The following is a 20,689-nucleotide window of genomic DNA, read 5'->3' on the forward strand; positions in this document are numbered from 1 at the left end:
ACTTTCAGAAGGTCTTTCCTTAAATCCCTTACAATGCACTCCAGGCAAGAAAAGGCAACATTAAGGACTGAACTGTTTTTTCATGAAACATCCCGTGTTCCCCCGATCGTTTTTTGACCCACAATCCAAATACGGAGAGCTTTAGTACCAACACGGTTAACCCGTACACCGGCGGAAGCCCAGGCAACTTGACCCTATAACTATAGTTTAGCCAGCCATGTATGTATAATTGTATATTGACTGCCTTGACCCTATATCCATAAATGCACATTAGACTTGTTTCATAATAACAAGTAGACGATTGCCATCACTATTTGTTCCAGCAATAGTAGCAACCATCACTAATTTACATACATTAGGCCTACTCTTGGTCATGACCTACAACGGATCTAATCATTAAACTTTTCACCGTGTCTAAAAGTAATTTTACGATACAACATTAAACCTGATTTTGGACGGAAATTTCAAAAAGAAAAAATCCCAGAGCTCTTAGAATGTTCTGTTGTATCCTAAAATCAGGGCTAAAGTTGAAATTAAAATTAAACCCCCTCCTATTGGTATGAGAGCGTTCTGACATTGCTTTTTCAGAAAGTAACAATTTTAATATGAACTTACATTGGAACCTGTTGTCTCCATTCGAAGAAGAAAACTTTATCACTGCAGGAATCAACATTCACTATATTTGTAGCATTGTAAACAATCACTTTGTTACGTCATTGCTCAATGAATCGATTTCTTTTGCGTCGGCTGCATGGCTGAGTGGTGAGTGCCCTAAAAAGCACCGATTCACCGCTTGCGAGCCCGCGGCTTTGTCCTTGGTAGAGACTGGCATTCCTGAAGGTGCACACCTAGATTGGTTTGCTTGTCTTTTCATCCACTGAATCTATAGTTTCAACCACCGGCCGTAAATCACCAAATATTGATCTGACAATTCCACTCCCTCTTCATAATTTAAACCTTGTTTAGACACGAGGTGGAGCTGAATAGACGCGAGGAAGAAATGTCCGAGCAAGTAGACAAAGCTACTTTTCGAGCTTTAACAGCTGAAAAAAGACTCCAAGAAGCTGGATTTGGAGATGCTGTAGCCAAACTACAAGTAATGATGTCGTTTGGATGATGTTAAAGTTATTTTTACGTGACTTATTTATGTTTAGTTCTGGTATATCCATTGGTTCTCAACCTTTTTTCGGAGCGACCCCTATTTAAAAAAAAATTTAAAAGTTAGAAAATTTTGCCACCCAAGCATAACCTGATCTTGCTTTGAAGGCATCCAGAAAAAATATTATGGCAAAATTACGCGTTGATAGCGTTTTAGACCGCCCAAAAACAACATGAAGAATGAAAGGAAGTACTTGCAAAATATGAACGATCGATAAACGCAGCTTCACTTGCATTTGCTTTGCTTTATTGCAATATATTATACAAACAGCTATTTTATACTAAACAAAAACAAGCTTTCCAGAATTTTTTCTAGCGACCCAATTTTAGGTCGCGACCCTTAGGTTAGAAACCACAGCACTATGTGGTACAGTATTTTTCTCAACTTCATGGTTGACGCAAAGAAGGTTGTTGTTTGTGTTTTGTATCTTTTTAAATCGATGTGTGAGTGCTTATTGAATTGGAAATGTGTTTTTAAACTACTGTACCAACGAAAACCTGACTGTGTTTTTGTGTTTTTTTTTTACCAGTTTGAAGCTCGGTTGAAATTGTAGCTATTTCTTGATGTAGTGTTGTCATTTTGTATCTATGTACCTGTGGGGGGAACTTGCATTTGTGTTTTTATCTTTCAAAAGTTGCGACTTAGCGTAAGAAATTACACACGCAATATCATCCACCCACGTCGTAAAATTCGTCTTTTCACATTGTTTTAACATCTACTGACGTTGAATCATGGTAAAAAAGACGGAATTTGCCGGCTATGAACAAGCATTTAGCTCAAGTCGATCAGCATTCCAACCCAGGCTTATTAAAAGCAGTATACTAACGTTGTAGTATTCTGAAGCAATATACTGTCTTTACTGATGTTGAAGAAACGTGAAAGCAATCTAATATCTGTAAAAATATTTTTATGCCACAGTCCCATGTCAACGAGTTATCCAAAGAACTGTCGCAATCTCAGCAGCTGCAGCGACAAACCAGCCTCAGATTAGATGAGGCCAACCTCAAGCTGTCTTTCAATTCCCCCCTGGCCGATCCTGGGAAACTGAAATATCTTCGTCAAGTTCTATACCAGTACATGATGGGCTCCGAGGGAAAAGTAAGTGACATCAAACCTGTTGCTGGGCAAGCTTGAACGTAAGAGATTAATTGCATCAAAAAACACAGGTGAAACATAAATTTAACCTTTGCGTGATGTTTATCGTCGGATCGTTCTTAATGCTTTGGTAAACAAAATCAGTAAATAGTATTGATAAATGCTTTCCTCTTTCCAGCATAAGAGGACTGTGAGCGATCACGCGACAACAATCTTATTAAGCCCCGTTTAACATTGTTGTTTTTTCACATCGTATTAATGTCGCTTCAGGGTTGCCAATCGGCTGCATAGTCGATTGGCGAGCTAGTACGACGCTCAAAAGACGTCGATTCGACACCGCCCAAGAGCAGGCGATGCGACTGTGTCTTTGGCGGGATACTTAACACTATGTCTGATGGATTTCTTAACTTTCGGTCCATTTCACTTACACTAGTAGGCATAAGCTTGAATAACTTAAAAAAGTATTGCCATGCGTTAAAACCATGCTATAAAACCAACCAGTCCGATTGAAATAAAGTTATTAAGTTGACTATTACTCCACAGACAATGGCAAAGGTTCTGGTCGTTCTTCTGCAATATCCTCCTGATGAAGCTCAAAAAATTCTCGAGAAACACAAACTCCCAGGGGTTAGTTAGTGAGGTTAAAAACTAATCAATCGTTGTTGGTTATATTTGGAACTATTCATTTTATTTGTTTCAGTTCATAAAAAACAGGCAACATATGATTTCCGGTAAATGAGGTCATTTAAAGTACTTTCGCCGGAGCAAGTAGGCCTACCTGATACACTAAGTAGTTAAGTACTGAAGCAGCAGTCTTGACATCGAGTTGTTATTTGTTAATTCTTGTAATGATGATTTATGTTTTAGGATTGGATTGAAGAAAACAACAAAACGGGTCCGGGAGCTGTGAAAATTTAGATTTTTATTTTTATTTATCCAGTTCAATAGTTTTTATCGCCATTGCATTGAACGCCCACTCCCACCTTTTCACACTGACGCCTATTCAGCTGGGAATGGCCCACGAACATTAATCTGGATTTGACTGCTTTTTATACTTGAAATATCTTATTTTGGTTGTGACGCAGTTAAGGTTTGTTGCAAACGGTGCAAATGAAAAGTGATCCAATCATCATCCAAGACATTGTTGTTCACATCACACGTATGTTGTTACGCTTTATCAAGTTTGCCAATTCTCGTAATGTTTCAGTAAACAGTTTCAAAATGAAAATGCAGCAAACAGGACTTGGAGAATCATAAACCGGTTTCTTAAATACAATTTTGGTAAAGAGGTCACTTTCTTCAACCACAGACATATACAACCAAGCAACCACACGGCATTTAACATAATCGATTAAAAATTGAACAAGTTTGTTCAATTTTTAATCAATTTTTAACAAGTTTGTTCAATTTTTAATCGATTATGTTAAATGCCGTGTGGTTGCTTGGTTGTATATGTCTGTGGTTTCTTAAATCCACAACAGATTATCTGAAAGATAAGTTTACTCCCGCAGAACTAGACATATCAAAGTTTAATGAGCCTTTATGCATTAAATTTAACCTATCCCAAATTTTTATTGTTCCCATATTTTTTATTTTGTGTTGTTGCTTTATTCTGCTAACAACTCGTTATTTTGACGTAAATTGAACATATAATGACGTTGAGACAACGATGGTTTTGTTTAAAACCATCTTTCAGTGCAATACGTTGCGCTATATACGTGCCTTAACGCCCGTTTGATTATTTCCCATCCAACAAATTTGTCCTTTTTAACATTGGTTGAACGTCCGCAGACGTTGAGTCAGTGCAAAAAAGAACTTATTTTCGAGTTCGGAATGCACGTCCTGGTTATTTCAATGCTTTAGTTGGACATCTAAAGACGTTTAGTCAACGTAACTCTTTGTTTTTGCAATATGTAGATTTTTATTGTTGATCCAATGTAACTTGTAAAATGGGAGGTTAAATAAATAACTTATTGACAGGTGTGGGAATTCTTTATTTTATTTATTTTTTACGCCAAGTGTGGATGAAGACTTGTAATGAATCTTGCTTCTACTGCTCCAAAAAAGATTCACAACCTGGCAAGCCGAAGTGATGTCTAGAAGGTCCATGGCTCACATTTAACCTACAAAACCTTTAGGACCCACACCCAGGGTTGGAAGTAACGACTAGTTGTCACTATTCGATAGCGTTATTCGTTGCTTTCTGAATATCGAATGCTTATACCCATTCCTTTTAGAAATAAATATCGAATGCGCGTTATTCACTGCTTTTTTGTGCAAGCAACGAAATCATTATTCGTTTTTCACTAATCGATATTTAGGAGAACTGCTGAATCATTTTTTGTTGTTCCCTTACTTTGTCGTCAAAACGAATTTACGAGATTTGGTTTTCGGATTACTATCCGACCTAGTCCCCTTCCGGTTTTCGAACTTTAAAGGATTAAGAAAAATTTTTCGGCAACACAGTTCAGAAAAACCATGCCAGTGAGAGCCGCAGTGTTGCAAACCTTGCGGTTTTCCCGCAAGCTTGGGATTGTTTTTTTTTTCGAGTTTTGGTACCTTTTTTGAGTTTGCGGGTTGCTTGTTTTTGGGCATTTTTTGGCCAGTCAATGTTTTGTAATTGCTATTCGTTGCTTTTTTTAAGTATCGACAGCGGAAAGTCATTGCTTTTTTGGGCACTATCGAATAGTGAAATAGTCATTGCTTTTTGACTAACGACTTCCAACCCTGCCCACACCTTACCCTGCCAATAGAGTAGGCTAGGGAACAGTGGCGGGATTCAGCTGGTTTCTCAGACTGAGTTTTCAAATAGTTATCAAAGATAATGCAAACGGGTGGTTGCATGAGAACAAATGGTTGGTCTACTGCAGGCTACCTTGAGTTGGTTTTGTTTTGACGTTGTAGAGCCTGTTTAAGGAAATTAAGATCTAGGATTATGTCATTGCTCTTTCTATTAAGTTGACACCTTATCACAATTTTGATTGATTACTAAGTTCATACAAATTAAAAAAGCTAAAACCTCAATTGCTAAGGTACCGTAACTGATCTGACTACTGATCCCTGTTACCTTAGCAATTGAGGTTTTAGCTTTCTAGATATGGAACAGGGATCGTTTCAGAACAAGACTAGGTCAGAAAGCGAGGCAGACTTCGACTCAGCTCAGCAGCAGCCTAGAGCAGTTAGCTACTTCCAGTGTTGTACGCGTCATTGAAATAAATTGTCAGCGTCAGCGCGAATTGCCTAAAAACTTTACGGCGTAAAGTACTGCGTAAGCTCTTAAAGAAATTGACGGCGTCAGCGCTAATTTCTAGCGCTATTTATTGCCAGCGTCTCATAAAACGGAAATATTTCAACCAAGTTTAGGCTAACAATAGCTAAAAATAAAGAGCAGATATTATGTTTTGAGACTGTAATGTAATTAGCTGCTTAGCCTATTACTTATTTCCTTACAGAAAAAGCAAGCATTTCAAAACGTTTGTCTGACAATTTGCTGCGTTTGGGACGCATAGCCTAGGCTATTGTCCTTTCCAAGTGAAAACATGCGTTCCACAGCAGCGCTGGTTGGTATTGGTGTGTTGTATTTCAAAAATAAATTGAAAACGTTTCCTCGGAAAGGTATCACTGTTCCTAACGTGCTGTGATAGTTTAGCATGTATAAATCTTTTAACCAGGTTCACTGCACCAACATCGCTCTTTTCAGAGGCATAAAGCTCTTGAAATAAAGTATCTTCAACGTTCCGCGAAGCCGATCATGGATTTTTCGCTTTCTGCCTCTGATCTCTCGTTCTCAATACATGGGTGATCACTAGGGCCCGCAAAAGTCAAAAATTTTTAAGGACCTCGTCTATCCACGAATCCAAGAATAAAGTTATTTTTAGCACCTAGGGGACTGTTTCTAAGAAGTTTATAGGTCAAAATAAAGTCAAAATTGACAATAAAGTCAAAATTGACAATAAAGTCAAAATTTTCAATAAAGTCAAAATTTGTCAAATTATGGCTTTTGACAAACTTTTTGTGTTTCTTGATAGTAATTGTTGTCAAAATCCTCGTGGAAGCATTGCAAATCAGGAACTGCGACACAATTAAACCATATTAACCCATGAAAGCAGGAAATATGTCACAATGCTGACGGATCAGCAGTACCTTTTATCGCAAATTGCCCATTGTTTATTCGTTGTTAAGTATTTAAATATTTTTTATAAAAAGCTCCATCTTCACAAACGTAGTCTTTTCGAAAATCAACAGTTTGGATTTTAGGAATAGCCAAGCTAAATCGTCTTCAGCAAAAGTTAGACAGATTTGTGGAGATTTTCCTATCGCCGAAAAACACGACGCACTTTTTATAATCCATAAAAACCTTGACTTTTCGACAAAATATTACGTTTGGGTCTGAAATCGACAAAATATTATGTTTGAGTAACTGGTATCAATTCAAGGAAGAAAAAGTTCAGACTTTAGGGACTTAGAAAAAGTTCAGACTTAAGGTTCAGACTTTAGGGAAAAAAAGCTATTGATTTGTTTTCAAGGAAGAAATGTGACCTTTACAAATAAGCAATTTCGTTAGGTCAAAATAAAGTTAAAATTTGATAAAAATAAAGTCAAAAAAATTTTTTTTAGGTCAAAATAAAAATGGCCCTAGACTGATCACCATTTGGCGAACTTCTTCCGCGTGTATTCCAGGGAGCCATTCCAACCAACGCAAAAGCAGGTAATTCGGATGAGTCGCGCTGGCCAGAATACATTGTGAAACCATAGGTGAAACTCTAATTGTGAAACGAGATTTTTCATTTTTTTTCCATGAAAATAAAAAATGACGCATAGCGCTTGACGCTTAAAATCGGCAAAATAGTTGACGGCGCTATCACTTCCGTCAACTGAAAAATAAATTGACGGCGCTAGCCTCAGCGTCAACGTACAACACTGGCTACTTCATACAAATTAGTTAGAAAGTTGGGTTAATATCTAGCATGTTCCCACTTTCAAAACACGTTTGCGCCTGTAGTTTTACTCGATTTTCTGCCAACGAAATTCCCGGGGTTTTGAAAGACATCGCTAAAAATGTCCAATAGCAAAAATATGTAGCCTACCACGTTATCTTCAATTTCCTGGGCTCTTTGGAAAGGTTTTGGGCCCCTAAAATAATCTCTGGTCTAAAAAAGCTATGGGTAGAACTATTTACTTTTACCCATTGATAAAAATCGGAGGGAAAATATAAGAAAACTGAAACAAAAAGGAGAGATTGCATTCGAGAAGATATAGATACCGTGACAGAAAAACAGACGATCCGCGAAATAGGTTAGGCCTACTCGATCCGATAGCTCAGTTGGTTAGCATTTGACTTCATAAACGAAGAAGCTTCAAGTTCAAGCGGCGTTGGTTCGACTATCGGGGTGTGCGCTTGAGCAACGCATTTCAGGACTGTTCATTTAGCGGCACCTAATGAATGGAATAATTCTCCGGAAACAATAATCAGAAATTTCACTCTGCCAATCTCGCTAACCGGCTTTACGTCACAAGCCTCTACAAGTATGCAAAACCACCAAAAGTCACCTATCAAGGCTTTGTCAGTTCGAAGATAAAAATTCATAACCAAACCTACTGTGGAAATTAAATATCCGCACCGCTGACCTAATATCGTGGGATTGAAGCTATAGAAGTAATGGCTGAGTGATTGATTTGATTGACCAAAAATTCTCTGTGGTGTTTTTGTCTTGTAAATATAACTTTTAAACGCCAAAAAGGCACATTGTTGCTGCACCCAGTCATTAATCAAAGAAACTTTCTTGATTTGGACTTAGCATACCTGGCAGCTCTGCAGTAATCAGCTGAGCGAGAGAAAAGCACAAAACCATAATTGATAAGATAAAACCGCTTGAAATGAATTGAAACTGAAAGTTGAAACCGAGAGTCCGGCTGATTCTCAGTTTCAACTTTCGGACTCAGTCAGCAGTCAGGTTTATTCAGGGCTCAGGCTGGAGGGTTGTGAGCAAGTTACAGAGATCGCCATGGTTGTGAGTGAGGTATGGCTGTTGATAATTTTATATAGTATGGGGTCAAGCAGTGTTCTGTGTCAACGGTCACATGATAGCGATTCTTTTAAAGATCAGTAGGCTAAATATTACCTGTAATGAATTCATCAACTGACATGATCACCACCGGGGGGTTAATGATGCAAGCTTGAAGTCCCTAAGAAGATCAAGCAAGCATCCTTTCAGTAGGCTATGCCCAAGTGGAAATAATGTTTTTAATTTGCACAGCCACCAAACCTACTTATTAGGAGTTAAAAGGCAGAGAACAGGAATCTTCACTCCCATAAAAGACCATTATAACTGCAGAGAGAAAAACATACTGAACAAAAAAAAGAAACAAACTTGGAGGCAGACTAACACCAGTGATCACTTTGAGTAAGCTGACTAAATAAATTCCAGCAAAATTTGACTACAGTGAAGTTTGTACGATACTTCAAGATCACTGGTATTGCCCGCAATACCAATTTGAAGGTGGTTAAAAACGGCCTCTCCATGAAAAGAAGCCTATAGTTTGATATAAACATGTTACCGTACATCGTAAGAATGCATGGTAGGGTAATTGCTAAATACTGAATTAATGCAAATACATTAATACAATACATTAATAATTTTTTAGCCAAATGTCAGAAAAAAATATAGTCAATTCGGTCAAAATGTCCGAAAAACTATTCAGTCAATTCGGTCAAAATGTCCGAAAAATTTTTGGTTTGTATCTGCTACTTGAATGGAAATATTTTCATCAGAAAAAATGACCGAATTTTTTCAAGTTATTTCGGACAAATGACCGAAAAGTTTCAGCGAAAAAAAAAACAGCACAGGTGGTGATTACAGTGACATCATATCGAGTAACTTTAAGACATAATAGACATTGCCGACATACTCCAGTTAGGTAGACTGAGATGGATTTGACATGTTGAGCACAACACAAGCTGGATTTTGCAGGTCAGATGCATGATAATAGAAGCACAGCAGAGAGGCAGACCAAAGCTTTATTGGAACGAACTTGTAAAACACTGAATCAGTGGTACTCAACTTTTTTGTCTTGGACCCCTTTTGGTGCCTTCAAAGCGATCATGGACCTCTAAAAATTTCTATTTGAAATTTTGGTATATTGGGTCTCCTTATGGAACTATATGTTACGGTACATAAGTTTTGAAACACACTTAGAAGAATTTGCTGAATTTGCAACGCACTTATGACGATTGATGACATTAACTAAATTATGTTATGAGCTATAGGTTGGCACACAGGATCAAACATCAGTAATCTATAATATGCTCATTTGATGCTTTTCTATAAATTTTAGTAAAAGTTAATAGAATACTTGCAACCGTTACAAAGAATTTCTCCCTTTTTTCGTTTGTAATCAATATTATAGACAGACAATCGATAACAACTTAATAACATTGAATTGCATAATTCAAAATTAATACAGAAATGAAATAGATACATAATTTCGAACGTTTTCGGCAAAACTTTCTGCCCTCTTCAGGAAAATATCTTAATTCATCTAAACAAAACAATTTACAACAACGTTTCAATAACGTTTCAATCTACAACGTTTCAATTCAGTATCTTCACCGAATACTGACGTCATAAATTTCCAAAACTCTATATCCATACCTTTCCTAGGAAAGGAATCTCTCGTATATGCTAAAATACTATCTAAACTCTTTAAGTGTAAATTTGATATCGACATTGTTCCTCTGTACAAAACCTTTAAAATCAGTAGATATTTTTCGCTGAAATCTCCCGTTCCGCAGTCTCTTCGTTCCAACATTGTCTACAAATTCACTTGTTCGTGCGACACGAACATGACATACATAGGTATGTCCACAAGACACTTGGTAACAAGAGCAACGGAACACCTAAATTTAACAGACATCAATAAGCACAGTGCAATCAAAGACCACATTTATGACTGCAGTATTTGTTCCAACATCAAATTTACATTAGATTCATTCAAAATAATTCGCAACTGTCAATCGGAGTTTGAAACTAAAATTCATGAGGCACTCCAAATAAAGCAGCACAACCCCAGGCTCAACAAACAATTATTCGCTGGAGGGGCATCTTTTTTGTTGAATTTGTATTAGCTTACGTTTATTTTATGTTATGTTGTCCGCTCACTATCTCGTCTCATGACCACACTCCCGCATAATTATGACAGATTGCTACCACCTTTTGTGTTTGTTCGTCAGTTGTTGCTTGTACGCAGGTCAGTGCAGTTTTATTGAATTTCAGTCATTTATTATTAACATTTCACGAATAATTGTTTTGTTTAGATGAATTAAGATATTTTCCTGAAGAGGGCAGAAAGTTTTGCCGAAAACGTTCGAAATTATGTATCTATTTCATTTCTGTATTAATTTTGAATTATGCAATTCAATGTTATTAAGTTGTTATCGATTGTCTGTCTATGGTTTTTAAAAAGTACCTCTCTACCAAAGCTATACTAATCAATATTAATTCGTTATAATCAGTCATTGCAAAACTGTGAGTGGTAATAGATAGCTGACTAACGTTTGCATTTCCATGTTAATCATTGATCAACAATCTACTGTCTCAAAAGAATTAAGTTGAACACAGCCAAAATAGTCTTATTAAAAGGTTTAAGTCATTTATATGATATTTTTTAGTTAAGAAACCAAACCTTTGTGCAATGTCTTTTGCAATTTCAAATGGCGCACCAGTGCGTTGCGACTTACAGTTTGAGAATCAATGTAGGCAAATACATAAACAAAGCACAAACAATTTTTGAATTTTATAATTTATCAATCATGCTGAAAACTTTCATGGACCCCCTGAAATCGCTTGACAGACCCCTTGGGTCCGTGAACCCCCGGTTGAGAACCACTGCACTATATCTTGCAGCACTGCACCTGCAGTTGACCAATCACAGTCATGGAGAGGAAGACTTTGCTCTCGACAAGCAGACAGGTTATACCATTGACATGAAGATTATTTCATAGCCTGTATAGTGTATAATCAAAAATGCATCATGATGATATTTTGTGTCCAAAAATAACAACTTTGTTTTTTCAATACAAAATTGAGGATGCTCATGAAGTTTTTTAGTTTAAACCCTTGATACAAACTTCAGCAAAGTGAAATTTAGTCCATATATGACTTAGCCTAATGATTCGACTTAGCTTATGTTTGACAAGACTTTAATGCTAACACAAACTTGGTGCTGATGTTGTTTGTTTGATAAAGAATTTCAGTAAGAACAACAAAGCTAAGATTTCAATTTGTACATCACTACATTTTTACAAGTAATTAAGAAAAGCACTTAGCCACTTAATTGTAATCATACTTTGGTTACTTATGTCCTAATTTTGCATCAAGTCAACAGAAAATCATGTATATATACCATAAATTATAATACTTACTGTATGGTATACAATAATACATGACACATACTAACATACACATAGGCGCCGACTTTTATTTTTGCACGGGGTGGCGGATAGTACAATATGGCAACGTAAAAACTTTCAAACTGCATGCATTGTTTGATTTTTACTAAGCGTGTTTCGTAGATGCAATTCTCTTTTCACACCTGATTTGTAGCTCGATAATTTACAAAGCAACTTTAAAACAAAGCATAGGAAGTATGTCGTGAATTTTATTGTTACGTTGCTGCCCTGACACTTAACAAAAGCCCTGGCAAAAGTATTTTTGCGAACAGCAGCTATGTCAATCCAACTGTTAATCAACTGGTCAAGTTGTAATCGTGAAGCTTCGGCTTGACAAACATTTAAAATTAGGACGTGGTTCAATCGCTGTTGCGTTATGGTAGATCACAAGTAGGTTTTTATGCGCCTGAGTGCACTAAACGATCGCTCCGCCTCGCAGGTGGTGGAAGGCAACAGTAAGTATATTTTCACAATGCAGACCACGTTTGAAAGCATTAATGAAATTGTTTCATTGCTTGCAAATAGATCAAGCAGTTGCGACGTAGTTGAAACAAAAATCTGTTTTTAATATTGTTACATGTACCGTATTTTACGGACCATAAGGCGCACTTTAAATTCTTTTTTTCCTCATAAATTGATCGTGCGCCTTATGTATGGATCAAGTGCGGTAGTGCTTTATTGCCTACACTCAAAACCAGTACCGATATACTATTATATATGGTCCGGTGCGCCTTATGGTCCAGTGCGCCTTATGTATGGACAAAAAACTAATCAAAGCAATTTATTGACAGTGCGCCTTATAGTCCGGTGCGCCTTATGGTCCGTACTCCGTAAAATACGGTAAACGTGTAAATTTGCAGAATGTTAAAACTGCTACTTTACTAAGTGCACTTTTCAAATAAAACTCAAAAAGTTTCAAAAATTGCATTTTTTTTAATGAAATTTGAAAATAGATATAATATTCATTTAGGGGGGGGGGGAGCCATCAATCATCGAGATAATTTTGATTCCAAGTATTTTATAGCTGTCATAATTTATAGCGATATTATGAGCAGTTTAAAATTTGTGAAAAAGGATTTTTGAGGGAGGCAATGGAAAGATCGTATTTTATTGATTAATAAATCCCATTGTAAACCTAACAAATGTAACAATGACTTATGCCAAGTAACAAATAAAACGATCGCAAACCAACAAGGAAGAAACTCGTAGCCACGTGTTGCGTAATCTTCACGTAGCTTGCTTGATGTTACGCGAGTATCATGCTTGTGACAAAAACAATCATTTTCTTCGCAATACTGTATTGGTTCACCGCTTGCTTTACGTTGACTTGAAGCGAAAACCAAGGTTCAAAAAAAGATTTAAACCTCCGTTTAAATTGCATTTATTTGCAGTAAGTAATGTAACCTAAACAGGGTGGCTGCCACCCCGCCACAGCGGTTATGGGGTGGCGTGGTCATCCCGTAACCCCGTAAGTCGGCGCTAGTAAACATACATACACATACTAAAAAAGGTGAAAAATTTGAAAGTTAAGTTTAGTATGCTAAATTTGGTTTTGTCTATTGTGGCATAGATTCAAATTGTCAGGTTTTGAAAATTTTTATTTCCACTCTTGGTTAGCGTGAGTAAAAACAAACCTTATTGATCATCAGTTGCATGTTCGTTTATAGAATAATTATTTTTACAGTTTCATTTCAACCAAATAAAAATCGTTTTTAACACTTTACTCATATATTCATTTAGAGAAAATTAAGAATAATATTGAAAAAGAAATGTTTTCTCAATCAGCCAAATAGATGCTAAAAGCTGCCTAATGATTCCATTTGTCAAAATGCATGGTTTAGGAAATGATTTTGTAATTATAGATCAGCGAAAAGAAACTTACAAGTTTGATGTGCGGCGAATAAGTGATAGGAGATGTGGTGTTGGTTGTGATCAATTGATTGTATTACAAAACTCATTGAAGGCTGACTGTTCTATGCAAATATACAATGCAGACGGAAGTGAAGTTGGTGCTTGTGGCAACGCAACAAGATGTGTCGCCTACCTGGTTATGACTGAAAAGGGTCTTGAAGAAATGACTATAACAGTACAAGACGTGCTGCTGAGATGTTGGATGGTAGGGAAGAATCTTGTTAAGGTAGATATGGGCCAGCCGTTGTTGAATTGGAAAGATATCCCCCTTTCCTGGGCATGCGACACAGATTGTTTGCCAATTACTTGTGGAGAACTGAAACAGCCTGTTGCAGTAAGTATGCACAATCCTCATGCTGTATTTTTTGTAGATGATCTGTCTTCAGTGGATCTCAAAGATATCGGACCAAAAGTTGAAAATAATCCCCTTTTTCCGGAAAAAGTGAATGTAAACATTGCCCAAATTCAAAATGGAAAAATAAACCTCAAAGTTTGGGAACGGGGAGCTGGAGAAACACTTGCTTGCGGCAGTGGAGCATGCGCGACATTAGTCGCAGCAGTTAAATTGAACCTTATTTCAAAACCAGTTGCTACAATTTTGCTTCCTGGTGGAGAACTAATAGTTGAATGGAAAGAAAGTGTCTTTCTGAGTGGGCCGATTACAGAAGTGTTTACAGGATATATTAAAGCTAATTTGATGTAACTTATTGCAGTGCTTCGCAATCTTTTTTCACTCACGGCACACAATTTGATGGCACACCTGGCGTAAAAATGTCATTCAAAATTACTCATTCAAAATACTTGATGAAAATACATCAAGCAACTATTTGTAAATGACTAGTTTATGAATCTTTCAAATATTATCTTATGTGGCACACGATTCGCAGGCTTAGCCGCTTAGCCTATATTGATTATGACCTTTCAATATTGTTGAATATAGTGCCATCACATGCAGACAATTTCACTTCAACTGTGTGCTTTCAAATACGTTTCTGTCAGCTCATTTCAAGCCAGATGGTTTCAGTGCAAACGAACACGATAATACGAATACAGTGTTACAGATGTGAATGATTTTTTTTTTGTATTTGTGGTCGTATTATCTTTAAGTCATCATGCTGGAACGTACAACAGTGCAATTTTCTAAAGTATTAATGTTGCCATTTTCACATTATCAGCATCATGTTATTGACTGTGTTAGAAGTACTTGTAGTGCACTTATGGAAAAGGTCGGACCTATATGCTGATTTCGATTTTGTTTGCATTTTTTTAGTTTTTATGATCGTTCTCATTTATAAGTGACATCTATTTGCTTACATATTGCCTCTATAGCCCACTAAGGCTACATATATTTTTAACTCTGGGCAGAACCAGATAGGCTTCCGCCCTCCAGCCTCCAGCTGTATACACAGTAGAGGGCACAGTTCCGCTAATTAGCGAAGCTAACGCTTTGGTTGGCGGATTAACATTTTCGCTAATATTTAGAAATTTTAGCGGACTCGTTAGCGAGAATAAATTTACTTGAAATTTCCTGATTTCTTTGTTGAAAGCTAATTTTTACGTTTGCTGCGCCCACCACAGTGTATGCAAAGGTCTACAGTAACAGTGTATACATACATGTATTCCATAATTACGCTTTAGAAGCGCTTCTATGGAGCGTTATTCTGCGCAAATTGTTTAATTAATGCGTCATAGTCCATGGATCTGGCAGTCTTGTTTTCGATGGAGATAATTTCAAGAGCAGAAAGCCTATTATCTGTCACGGTTGAGCTCAGGATATTCTTGATCAGTTTCATTCTGCTGATGGTCCTTTCAGCACTGGAGACAGTAACTGGTGTGGTCAGAAGAATTCTGATGCGAATGCAAAGATTCGGATATAGGCTATCTTCTGATTTCTGAAGGCTGTTCTTCGTATGTACTTTAAAAAGTTGCTTGCCCTGACAAGTCTTCTCTCTTTTTCGATGACATAAATAAAACGATTCAATTCCATTATTAGTTCGTTGGCATCAATGTCTCCCATTTTTCATTTTAAATTTTTGCAGTGATTCTCCAGTTCATTTTCTCTGAGACACTTCTTCAGGCTGTTAGTGTTGTACAGAAATCCAAACAACTTATACCACACCACGCGTTGGTCAAAGCGCGAAGAAACAGAAGATATGACCTGATTAGCGAAAACAAGAAAAAATTGCGATTTTAATTTTTCTTCAGCAGAAAGGCGACTCGATTCATCAGCACATTTGTAATCAAACATTCTCTTCCTACCTCGCACCCAGGGGCGGATTTACCTATGGCGGCGCGGTGCCCCTAAAATTCCAGTTTATTTTTTTATGTCTGCATGCAAGTTTTCTTTTTATGCTATACTTTAACTTGTAAATTTCCATTTTCCTAACGTAAAACAATGCGCGATGTTTAGTCTCGGCAAGTAGACCTACTAACCGCTAATATTATAACCTTTTATTGTGTGCGTAACAAAAAATACGTAGCTGCATGCGTGAAGAAAAGATGTCCAGTTTATTGATCACATACTGCAACAAAGATGTATCGGTTACGTCAGACGAAATCTTAGACGAGTTCGCAAAAGGTGACAGAAAACTGTTGTTATGAACAAAACTGTGTTTTGTTATTTAACATTGATAGATCGGCTAATCCCATTTTGTTTTCGAGAAACTTGTGTATACATAAAAAGAAAATTTTTTTAACTCAAGTTTAAATAATATAATGCATGGTAGCAATCCAGATTTTATGGCAGTTTAGGCGGAGAGATAGGATGGAATGCCATACATCAACCTTTTGGACAGTAAAGCTGGATCTGGTCTTGAACACATCTCTGCTAAATTTATTACGTATTTTATTCAAAACATGTTTGTGATCAAATTACTTGTTTGAGGAAATCTAATGTCATTTTTTATGCATTGTTACAAATTACAATTACGTATTGAGACGTTTTTGCAACATTTTCAGCATGAGTGGTTTAATCTTATTGTTCTTTTGCTCAATTGCATTATTGTCAGTTCACAATATTTTGTTTTTCTGATGATGTGATGATTTATTTTGATGTGATTACCGAATGTGTACGAGAAGATTCATTGAATGGAGATACTATACGCGGATGATTTGGTTTTGTTGAGTGACGCAATGGAATACCTGAGAGAGAAATTTGAGATGTGGAAGGAGTCGCTTCAATCTAAAGGTATGCGTGTGAATATCAAAAAGACGAAGGTTGTAATAAGTGGAACGGAAGGGGAAATCACAATGAGCAAAATTGACCCATGTGATGTATGTGGAAAAAGAGTGATGGCAAATTCTGTTAAGTGTACAAAATGCAGGAAGTGGGTGCATGGGAGATGTGCAAAGATGAAGAGAGTGACATGCAGATCCGAAGATGGTTTTGAATGTGAAAGATGCAGGAAGATTGAGGAAGGAATGGTTGGTCCTGTTGAAAAGCTGAGTGACGAAGTTGAATCCATGAATGCCTTTTGCTATCTAGGAGATAGATTGAATGCAAGTGGTGGTTGTGAAGCGGCAGTGACTGCAAGAGTAAGGTTTGGTTGGGTGAAATTCAGAGAGTGTCGAGAGTTGTTATGTGGTAGAAGATTTCCGTTGAAAATGAGAGGAAGAATTTATACTAGTTGTGTGAGATCTGCAATGCTGTACGGAAGTGAGACATGGTGCTTACGGGAAAACGAATTGGCGATTTTAAGAAGAACTGAGAGAGCGATGGTGAGAGCAATGTGTAGTGTGAAGCTGATAGACAAAAGGAATACTGAAGAACTTATGAACTTGCTTGGGTTGAATGAAAATGTTGATAAGTTGGCGAAAGCGAATGGAGTGAGGTGGTATGGGCATGTTCTGAGAAGGGATGAAGATGATGTTTTGAGAAGAGCGCTGGAATTGCGAGTGGAGGGTCGTAGAAAACAAGGAAGACCCAAGAAAACGTGGAAAAGGCAAGTTGAGAAAGAAAGCAGCAAGGTGGGCTTAACAAGAGAGGACGCATTAGACCGATCGATGTGGAGGCAGGGTGTGAAGGCGATTGCGGCATTTGGAGGTGAATCCGGCTACCCTCGGTAACGGGGACATCACCGGATTAAAACTGGAAGTCCTACTACTACTACTACTTCTGATAGGGCATAGGCCCGATTTCGCTTATGCTACAAAATAGAAATACGTAGTAGACTCTTATTGCTGCTCAAGCGCTTTGTTCATATTTGAATTGTTTTTTTTATTCGCAATATCTTAACTGAGTACCACTCACTTGTACTAAGTACACCTAGGCCTCACCGTTTGAATGTTTTTTATAATGCATTTTTTTGAGCTATGCACCAGTGAGCTTCAGGCACTCTAAGTCTAGGTTTATGATTTATTAAAATGGATTTTGGTAGTTACCCCTTTTCATTCACTTGGAGCAATCACTGTTAGTGTTGTATAGCCTAAAGTTTTAGTGGAAAATACTAAATTATCATTTCACGTTCGTTATTGCTTTTAATTGCCACGAGCGGCATTGTGGCATTGCCTCAACTTTATAACTGATTGTCACTTGTAGTGTTGATTTGTGATGTGGGAATAACTGGTAGCCTGCCTGACTTAGATAGGCAATTTTATTGATAAAAACGCAAAAAATTTTTCCAAGCCATTTGCGGCGAGGTTGTTCCATAGGCCTACGTCTTTGGCCCCCCCCCCTAAAATTTTGCCCTAAATCCGCCACTGGTCGCACCGTGTTTTTTGAAAACACCTGCTCAATACCAATAAGTTCTGCTATTTTGCGTGCATTTGTGACTACGTAGTTATATCCTGTATTTCGATAGTCTTCTAAAAACTTTATTGTAGCACAGACTTCTGCCTGCAGTACGTCAATTGACACATCTGGTGACTGAATTAATTTTCTGGTTTTATTGACGTGAAATAGTAGGCTATAGCATACCAAAAGTGTGCACAGTCAGAACAAAAGGCCACGTAGTAACATGATGTAAAAGCGCACCGGCTTCTGTTGCTATATCGCCATCTTTTCGAGCCCAATCTCGTAAAGATGACAAAGTATTGCACAAGTCTTGAAGGTAATAACGCAATGGCTTCACAGCATCAATTCTCGACTCCCAACGAGTGTCCGATAACCCTTTAACAGATATTGGCATATGTTCTTGAAGTATGTCCCAACGTGAAGATGACGCAGTAAAGATAACGTATATTTTGTTAATCAAACCGAAAAAGCAAACGATATATTTAGAAGACTTTGCCGCGTCTGAGATCACAAGATTCCAAGTGTGAGGTCCACATGGTACATACAAGGCACGGTCATTTAAGTAGTAAGGAAAAGTCAAATCCAAGTCTTGAATGTAGTGGCAAAATATAGTGCGGTTAGATTGTGAGCACATTTTTCGACCGATGACGCTATATCAATGATAACTCATTTTTCTGTCGATTTGCTAAGCATTGAGGGTTAACGCTATATCAAAGTGAGCGCAATTTTCGGCCGATTTGAGCGGGTGAGAGTAACGGTTAATTTGAACCAGGAAGTTACAAAAGGAAGCTTTGATTGTATGAAGAGTTCTATAAAAAGCGAGTAGATTTGATTCCAGCTGTATAGATGCCTTGAAAGAAGTTGATGTGAAATTATATGAAGTTGAAGCGAAATTATGGAATCCAAAGACCAGATCTATCATGTGTTGGCTTTCAAGCAATTTTCAAGTTTTTTGACAAAAATTTTTCTTATTCTGCATGAGTTTTGTGATGTTTATGTGTTACCTGTTTGATTTGTAACCTATGAGAAGATTGAAATAGAAGATTGAAAATGTCATGTGATTTTCCTTGTGTTTATTATTATCTGTTTAATTTTTAGCTCATTGTAATCAAGTTAAATCTTATTTATTAACTTATTAAAAAAATGTCTTTACGACAACCAAGACGTCAAGCTCCAACGTAAGTATTATTTTGATTTTATTTTCAAGTTTATATTATCATACTATATAAATTTATTTAGAACGTACTGTAAATTTATCATTTCTTTTCGTTTTTTTTTATGAAAGGTATTGTATATTCACAGTTACCACATCGACGTTGAGTGGGGTTTATCGGCGGCCGCGGACAGGCTCAATGAGATAGATGTATCCCCAATTTTTATGGCGGCATACTTTGGTTAGTTTTCTTTCCAACCACTTTAAAGTTGTTTTGTTCAAATCACTTGTTAAATTTTTTGCTTAGTAGGCTATGTTGTAAAAGTAAACCATGTTTTGAAACCACTTGTAAACTGGGGATATTTCACACCACATTCAAGCTTAAACCGGAATTTTATATATATATATTTTTATTTTCATGTCTAGGAAACTTCATCTCATCCAGCCGTCGCTTCAAGGCCCGAACAAGACGACGAGGCGAAATGACACCTCTGCTGGCCGCCTATCTTGGGGGTCATTTAGAAACTTTGTTATTATATATGTGTGATAGGTGGGTCACGGGGGACTTTGTCCAACTAGCCAGTGTCATGCCACTGGGCTATGGACAACTTCTAAGGGAAGCATTAACGAATGAGGGGCTCATCAATTTTTTTTATTAATTGTGTCTATACTCAACTGTGGTTTTCGTCGTTGTTGTTGTTTTGTGTGATTTCTTTTTTGTACAGTGGTGTTTGCTTGTTTGTAATGTCATTTCCAATTGTGTTTATTTGTTTCAGGTTATTAGGGGCTGATAGGCTATATTATTTTTTAAAATGTATAACTTTGAAATCTGTAATGCCCAATTCAAGTCTAGAAATGGAAAAGATCAGCATATGAAAAAACACAGAAACGTTCATTTTGCTTGTAGGTTTTGTGCAAGGACGTTTTCGCAAGTGGTGTCAAGAAATCGGCATGAGCAGAGGTTTCACAAGTGAGTTTGATTGTTCACGTAATTGTGAAATTGTTTAATTTTAGTTGTCTGACTGATTGCAATTTCAAAGTGGCTGAAGGGAGTGAAAGGGAAAAGGTCTCCAGAAAGAATGAAATCGAGGAATTAATGAACCCATACTTGTGGGGGTAAGAATTTTGCAATAAAATCTCATTTGAAATTGAAAATGTAAATTAAAAGTGTTACAAAATGAACAAATTCAA

At 37.1% G+C, this 20,689-nt stretch overlaps 3 protein-coding genes across 4 annotated transcripts in view; all 3 read left to right on the top strand.

Annotated features, from left to right (window-relative positions):
- Positions 1–4,235, top strand: part of LOC145783164 (uncharacterized) — a 38,550-nt gene extending 34,315 nt beyond the window's left edge. For both annotated transcript variants that reach the window (XM_082594955.1, XM_082594956.1), the window contains 4 exons: positions 967–1,096; positions 2,078–2,257; positions 2,798–2,881; positions 3,122–4,235. In XM_082594955.1, coding sequence (XP_082451081.1) covers positions 967–1,096; positions 2,078–2,257; positions 2,798–2,881; positions 3,122–3,172 — 445 coding nt within the window. In that variant the 3' untranslated portion in view covers positions 3,173–4,235. The remainder of the gene's footprint in view (positions 1–966; positions 1,097–2,077; positions 2,258–2,797; positions 2,882–3,121) is intronic.
- A 9,295-nt stretch (positions 4,236–13,530) lies between these two features.
- On the top strand, positions 13,531–14,316 carry LOC145782961 (diaminopimelate epimerase-like). Its single transcript, XM_082594719.1, has one exon. The coding sequence runs from the start codon at positions 13,531–13,533 to the stop codon at positions 14,314–14,316; it is 786 nt and encodes a 261-aa protein (XP_082450845.1).
- A 5,126-nt stretch (positions 14,317–19,442) lies between these two features.
- Positions 19,443–20,274, top strand: LOC145783389 (uncharacterized). Its single transcript, XM_082595244.1, has 3 exons — positions 19,443–19,523; positions 19,648–19,739; positions 19,925–20,274. Exons 1-3 carry the CDS (start codon positions 19,489–19,491, stop codon positions 20,155–20,157), a joined length of 360 nt encoding a protein of 119 aa, XP_082451370.1. The 5' UTR covers positions 19,443–19,488; the 3' UTR covers positions 20,158–20,274.
- Positions 20,275–20,689: the final 415 nt, after the last annotated feature.

Source organism: Aplidium turbinatum, chromosome 14 (assembly GCF_918807975.1).
Source record: "Aplidium turbinatum chromosome 14, kaAplTurb1.1, whole genome shotgun sequence".
In the NCBI taxonomy this organism is placed as follows: domain Eukaryota; kingdom Metazoa; phylum Chordata; class Ascidiacea; order Aplousobranchia; family Polyclinidae; genus Aplidium; species Aplidium turbinatum.

What these genes read in the sequence shown, in the direction of transcription:
- LOC145782961 (XM_082594719.1), top strand. Translation starts at nt 13,531, where the DNA reads ATGCATGGTTTAGGAAATGATTTTGTAATTATAGATCAGCGAAAAGAA.
- LOC145783389 (XM_082595244.1), top strand. Translation starts at nt 19,489, where the DNA reads ATGTCTTTACGACAACCAAGACGTCAAGCTCCAAC. An exon ending in CCAAGACGTCAAGCTCCAAC is followed by an intron (nt 19,524 to 19,647) that starts GTAAGTATTATT and finishes GTATATTCACAG; the next exon opens with TTACCACATCGACGTTGAGT. An exon ending in TTTTATGGCGGCATACTTTG is followed by an intron (nt 19,740 to 19,924) that starts GTTAGTTTTCTT and finishes TTTCATGTCTAG; the next exon opens with GAAACTTCATCTCATCCAGC.